At 62.9% G+C, this 6,595-nt stretch overlaps 1 protein-coding gene across 1 annotated transcript; it reads left to right on the top strand.

Annotated features, from left to right (window-relative positions):
* The first annotated feature begins 315 nt into the window (after positions 1 to 315).
* On the top strand, positions 316 to 6,361 carry LOC103307407 (uncharacterized). Its single transcript, XM_042846298.2, has one exon. The coding sequence runs from the start codon at positions 316 to 318 to the stop codon at positions 5,335 to 5,337; it is 5,022 nt and encodes a 1,673-aa protein (XP_042702232.2). The 3' UTR covers positions 5,338 to 6,361.
* Positions 6,362 to 6,595: the final 234 nt, after the last annotated feature.

Below are 6,595 nucleotides of genomic sequence, written 5' to 3' on the forward strand. Positions count from 1 at the left end.
CACGGAGCTGAGCACCCGAACTATTGTTTATTGCCCCGCCCTGAGCTAGCGCGGGGGCTTGACTGACTTTGTAATCCCCAGCTCCGGCAGTGAGGACCGGAGCCCGGGCCTGAGTTACTGCCGGACCCTGACGGAGAGCAGGAGCTCATTGCAGAGGCCGTGTACCTTTGGCCTAGTCCCTGCCAGAGGGGCGGAACCCTGAGACCGATCCAGGCCGTGGAGTGAGGCGGCCTGGCCCCCGACGGCCCCTGAAAGGGCCCGACCCCCGCACCGGACGTTTACACGTGGCGCCCAACGTGGGGCCACTTGCCTAGCATGTGGGCACGAGCCCTAGACACCGGTGAGAAGGGGGCAATGGGAGAGAGACCTCCCGCCAGGGAGGGGGATCTATCCCAGCTCCTGACCCACATGACAGAGAGTCAGGAGCAACAACAGGCGGCCCAGGTGCGATACCAGCAGGAGTACCAGGCCGCCCACCTGCAGCAGCAGCAGCAGCTCGTAGAGCAGCTGGGGGCCCAACAACGGCAGCTGATCGCGGAGCTGGTTACCCAACAGCAGGAGTTCCAGCAGAAATGCATCCAGCAGCTTGCCGCGGCCCTAGTCCGCCCGGGGGAACCCCTAGCCGGGATCGCCCCAGGGGCTCCGCGACCCAGCCCCCCCGTGCGGTTGACAAAGATGGGACCCGAGGACGACCCCGAGGCTTTCCTCGTGACCTTTGAGAGGGTGGCTGTCGTTGCCGGCTGGGCCCCGGATCAGTGGGCCACCATCCTGGCCCCCTACCTAACGGGGACCGCCCAGACGGTCTACCGAGGCCTGTCGGTAGAAGTGGCCAGGGACTATAACCTAGTGAAGGCCGCTATTTTGGACGCCCTGGACGTAAATCCCGAGACCTACCGACAGCGGTTCAGGGGCTTGGCCTATCCCCCAGGGGCCCGCCCGCGGATGGTGGCTCAGGAGCTGCGAGAGGCCTGCCGAAAGTGGCTGCAGCCCGAGCGCCGGACAGCCGAGGAATTGATGGAGCAGGTGGTCCTGGAGCAATTTACCCAGGTACTCCCGCCGAGGGGACGATCCTGGGTCCTCCGCCACCGGCCGACGACGGTCTCCGCGGCCGTCACCTTAATGGAAGACTTCCTTGCGGCTGAGGTTCCGGCGGGGGCCGCTGGTCGGGCGGTCCCGATTCGCACGGAGCACCCCAACACAGAAAAGAGGGGGCCGCCCTCCCGGGCAACCCCGAGTGCTCCCTCCCGTAGAGTAGAGGGCCGGGCTCGGGTGGCCGCGCCCTCCGGGAGGTTCACACGGGCCCCGGCAGGCCCCGCCGGGGGATATCGTCGGACCCCCCCCGTGGATGACCCCGGGGCTCGGCCGCAGCCAGAGCGAGCCACGCTGGGACCCTGCTTCTCCTGCGGGAAGTATGGCCATTTGCAGCGAGAGTGCCCAGAACGGGGGTGTGCATTTGGCCAAGTCTACTCCGGAGAAGGCCGTGCCCGACGCCCGCAAGGGACCAAGATCACCGTACCCGTGACTGTTGAGGGACGCCCAGCAATGGCCCTCCTCGACTCAGGCTGTGGCCAAACGCTGGTCTGCCAGGCTCTCGGCCCACCAGCGGACGGCCACCTGGCGAAGATCCCCCTGCAGTGTATACACGGGGATGTGCGACGCTACCCCAGCACCCGGGCCCAACTAACCATCGATGGGGTCACCCGGCAGATGACGGTGGGGCTGGCGCCCCGGTGGGCATACCCGGTGATCCTGGGGCGGGACTGGCCCAACTTTAACACCGTCTTACGCCGCCGGCTCGAGGGTAACCCGCAGGCCACGCCAGCGTTGGGAGGGGAGCCCCCGGGGACTGAGGAGGACGAGATAGACAACCCCGTCCCCGCCAATCCCCCGGGGGGGCGAGAAGACCCTCCTCGGGGGGGGGACTCCTCGGCGCCCACAGATTTCTGCCGGGACCAACGGGCCGACCCCACCCTCAGACGGACCTACGAACAGCTGGCCTCCGTAGACGGGACTATTCTTGACCCCCAGCGTGCGGCGCAGTGGCCGCATTTTGAGTTACGACAAGAACGCCTGTACCGCGTGGAGAAGGACCCCCGTACGGGGGACATCCGGACACAGCTTCTCGTGCCGCGGTGTCACCGCCGGGCGGTCATGAAACTGGCCCACGACGTCCCGGCGGCGGGGCACCTCGGGCATGACAAAACGCTGGCCAGGATTTTGGGGCGTTTCTTCTGGCCCGGGGTATATCAAGACGTAAAGGACTATTGCAAGTCATGTCCAGAGTGCCAGCTGGCCGCCCCTGCCCAGACCCCTAAGGCACCCTTGGTGCCGATGCCTCTTATGGAAACCCCCTTCGAACGCGTGGCCGTGGACCTGGTGGGGCCCCTCCCGAAGAGCAGCGCAGGGTTCCAATACATCTTAGTAATGATGGACTATGCCACCAGGTTCCCTGAAGCCGTTCCTCTCCGGAACATCTCGGCCCGCACCATTGCCATGGAACTGGTCAAGATCTTCGCCCGCGTCGGACTGCCCCGGGAGCTACTCACGGATCAAGGGACCAATTTTACGTCCCGGCTGCTCAAGCAAGTCTGTGAAATCCTAGGGGTCAAGCAACTCCGCACCTCCATCTATCACCCCCAGACCGATGGACTAGTGGAAAGGTTCAACCGGACGCTGAAAGGGATGCTGCGTCGGTTTCCCCCGGAAGACCTTCGCCAGTGGGACCAGCTCCTTCCACCCTTGCTTCTAGCAATACGAGAGGTTCCCCAGGCATCGACTAAGTTCTCCCCTTTTGAATTGTTATATGGGCGACGACCCCGGGGCCTGCTGGATCTCATGAGGGAGACCTGGGAACAGGCTCCTTCCCCGGCCCAGGGTCTCCTGCAGTATGTGCTGCAACTACAGGAGCGTCTAAGGCAGGCGGGGGATCTGGCACGGGAAAATTTAAAAGCCGCCCAGGACACACAAGCCCAGACGTATAATCGAGGGGCACAGACTCGGGACTTCCAACCTGGTGACCGGGTATTACTCCTCCTCCCGTCCAGTGAATCGAAGATCCTGGCCCGGTGGCAGGGGCCCTATGAGGTAGTCAGGAAAGTGGGCCCGGTCACGTATGAAATAAATCAGCCGGACCGGAGGAAGAAGAACCAACGCTACCATGTCAACCTCCTGAAGCCCTGGAAAGAGCGAGAAGGGCTGTTGATAAACCCCTACCCGCCCGAACCGGAACTGGGACCCCAGGTTCCCCTTTCCGGGGACACCGAGGAACCCCAGCTCGGGGAGAACTTAACCGAGGAACAGCTCCGCCAGACTCGGTGCCTCCTCCAAGCCTTCTCCCACACCTTCACGGACCAGCCGGGACACACCTCCCTCGTACACCATCGGATCCAAACAGAACCTGGGGTGGTGATACGGGGGACGACCCGGCCCCTGCCCTACCATAGGAGACAGGTCGTGGAGAAGGAGGTACGGGCGATGTTGGATCTAGGGGTGATAGAGCCATCCCAGAGCGAGTGGCGTAGCCCCGTGGTGTTGGTGCCTAAACCCGACGGGTCACAGCGGTTCTGCATTGACTTCCGCCGCGTCAACGCCATCTCCAAATTTGATGCCTATCCCATGCCTCGGATAGATGAGCTGTTGGCCTGCCTGGGAGGGGCCCGCTACATCACCACCCTGGACCTGAGTAAGGGCTACTGGCAGATCCCCCTAGAGCCCGCCTCCCGTGAGAAGACTGCCTTTGCCACCCCCACAGGTCTCTATCAGTTCACCAGGATGCCCTTCGGCCTCCACGGGGCCCCGGCCACCTTTCAGCGCCTGATGGACCGCCTCCTCCAGCCCCATCAAGAATACGCGGCCGCGTATTTAGACGACGTTGTCATCTATAGTCCGCAATGGGAGACCCACCTGGAGAGAGTCGCAGCCGTCCTGAGATCCCTGCGGGAGGCCGGCTTAACCGCCAATCCAAAAAAATGCCGCATCGGCTGGCAAGAGACTAAGTACCTGGGGTATGCAATCGGGCATGGGCAGGTAAAACCCCTGATCGGGAAGGTCCAGGCAATCGCAAACTGCACCCCGCCAACCACAAAGCGCCAGGTGCGGCAATTCCTAGGCTTGGCCGGATATTATCGGCGGTTCATCCCCCAGTTCGCGGCAATCGCAGCCCCCTTAACGGGGCTCCTAACAAAGGATAGCCCACGGCAGGTGATCTGGACTACCGAGTGCGACAGGGCCTTTCGGACTCTTAAGAAGTGCCTCTGCAGCGAGCCGGTCTTGTATAGCCCCGATTTTAAGCTGCCATTTGTCTTGCAGACAGACGCCTCGGAAGTGGGACTCGGGGCGGTCTTATCCCAAGACGTAGGGGGCGAGGAACATCCCGTCCTATACATTAGCCGGAAACTGTTCCCACGCGAAAAGAACTATGCGGTGGTCGAGAAAGAGGCCCTAGCCGTGAAGTGGGCTTGTGAAGCTCTCCGCTATTACATCCTGGGAGTCCCCTTCACCCTAGTCACCGACCACTCCGCCCTTCAGTGGTTAGGCCGCATGAAGGACCACAACATGCGGCTGCAACGATGGTACCTGGCGCTCCAGCCGTTTGCTTTCACGGTCCGCCATCGGGCTGGTAAGGATCACGCAAACGCGGATTTCCTTTCCCGGTTGGGGGGTGTGGAATGGGCTGGCCCCGCTGCACGGGAACCAGCCTTGGGGGGGGGGTCGTGTAGTGAGGCGGCCTGGGCCCCGACGGCCCCTGAGGGAGAGGAGCCTGAATTGGCACCCAAGTGGGCGGAGCCACCGCCACCTGTTCCCGCCCCCCGGAAGTCAAGGGGCGGGACAGGAAGTATAAAAGCCAGGCCCCAGCACTCAGTTGGAGCCCAGCGGCCGGAGAGGCCAGACGTGCCGGTGCGAGCTCCGGCTAGACTGAGCCTTCCCAGAGCCAGGTACCCGGACGCGGACGGACCGAGCCTCCCCAGAGCCAGATACCCGGACGCCGGCCGACCGGACCTCCCCAGAGCCAGGTACCCCGATGCGGATTGGCCGAGCCTTCCCCGAGCAAGGTACCCCAAAGTGGAGTGGCCGAGCCTGCCCCGGGCACGGTACCTCGAGGGGGAGCCCGAGCGCCCCCCTGACCCGAGACCGGAGGAGCAGCCTGACCCAGACGACCCTCTGCGAGCTGAGGAACCCATGGTGTGGGACCCCGCTGCCGAGCCCAGCGATGAGCAGGTACCAATGGAGGGGGAAATGGAAAGTAGCCCGGGGGTAGCTGACCCCAGTCTGGCTACAGCAGAGGAGCCAATGTCGGTGTGTTGCGGTCAGGACCCCACCGACACAGCGGCAGACTGACTGCCGCTCTTAGGGCCCCGGGCTGGGACACAGTGGAGTGGGTGGGCCTGTGTCCCCCCTGCCACCCCACTTACGGGTGGCAGCTTCCCCCTCCAGCCAGCGCTCCGGCATCGCAATTGAACTATTGTTTGTTGCCCCGCCCTGACTAAGGGCTTGGGGCGTCCTGAGTTTGCCAGTGCTCAGCTCCTGATCCACGGACCCGAGCCCCTTGAACTATTGTTTGTTGCCCCGCCCTGACTAAGGGCTTAGGGGCGTCCTGACTCTGTTACTGCTCAGCTCCTGATACAAGGTCCTGAGCCCTGGACTATTGTTTGTTGCCCCCGCCCTGACTAAGGGCCTGGGCTTACTGACTCTGTTACTGCTCAGCCCCTGATACAAGGTCCTGAGCCCTGGACTATTGTTTGTTGCCCCCGCCCTGACTAAGGGCCTGGGCTTACTGACTCTGTTACTGCTCAGCCCCTGATACAAGGTCCTGAGCCCTGGACTATTGTTTGTTGCCCCGCCCTGACTAAGGGCCTGGGCCTACTAACTGTGTGTGTGCTCAGCCCTCAGGAAGGTTCTGAGCCCCGTGAACCCTTGTGTGCTGCCCCGCCCTGACTGAGGGCCGGGCCTTAACCCCTGACTTTACTGCTCAGCCTGAAGGAAGGTTCTGAGCGCCCTGGACTATTGGGGGTTGCCCTCCCCTGAATAAGGGCCTAGGACGCCCTGAGTTTGTCAGGGCTCAGCTCCTGATCCACGGAGCTGAGCACCCGAACTATTGTTTATTGCCCCGCCCTGAGCTAGCGCGGGGGCTTGACTGACTTTGTAATCCCCAGCTCCGGCAGTGAGGACCGGAGCCCGGGCCTGAGTTACTGCCGGACCCTGACGGAGAGCAGGAGCTCATTGCAGAGGCCGTGTACCTTTGGCCTAGTCCCTGCCAGAGGGGCGGAACCCTGAGACCGATCCAGGCCGTGGAGTGAGGCGGCCTGGCCCCCGACGGCCCCTGAAAGGGCCCGACCCCCGCACCGGACGTTTACAGGCCCTTTACTCCCTTGCCTCTTACCCAACATATCTCCAAAAAGCATCCTCCTCTCCACAGCCTGCCTGAGGAGCTGCGTGTGCATTCGCTGAAGGTGTCGAGCTGAATCCAGCTCACTGTCTGTCTTTAAGGAGAGAGCTAGCGTATTTTCATACTGTTTCCTTTCAGCTGTATTCTGCCTAGTGCAGCAAATATTGACCGACTGTCACAGGGTTCCACTCACTGCTAAGGCGCCTCCTA

This window comes from Chrysemys picta, chromosome 3 (assembly GCF_011386835.1).
Source record: "Chrysemys picta bellii isolate R12L10 chromosome 3, ASM1138683v2, whole genome shotgun sequence".
Taxonomy (NCBI): domain Eukaryota; kingdom Metazoa; phylum Chordata; order Testudines; family Emydidae; genus Chrysemys; species Chrysemys picta.

Coding starts and splice junctions, on each gene's coding strand:
- LOC103307407 (XM_042846298.2), top strand. CDS start 316: ATGTGGGCACGAGCCCTAGACACCGGTGAGAAGGGGGCAATGGGAGAG.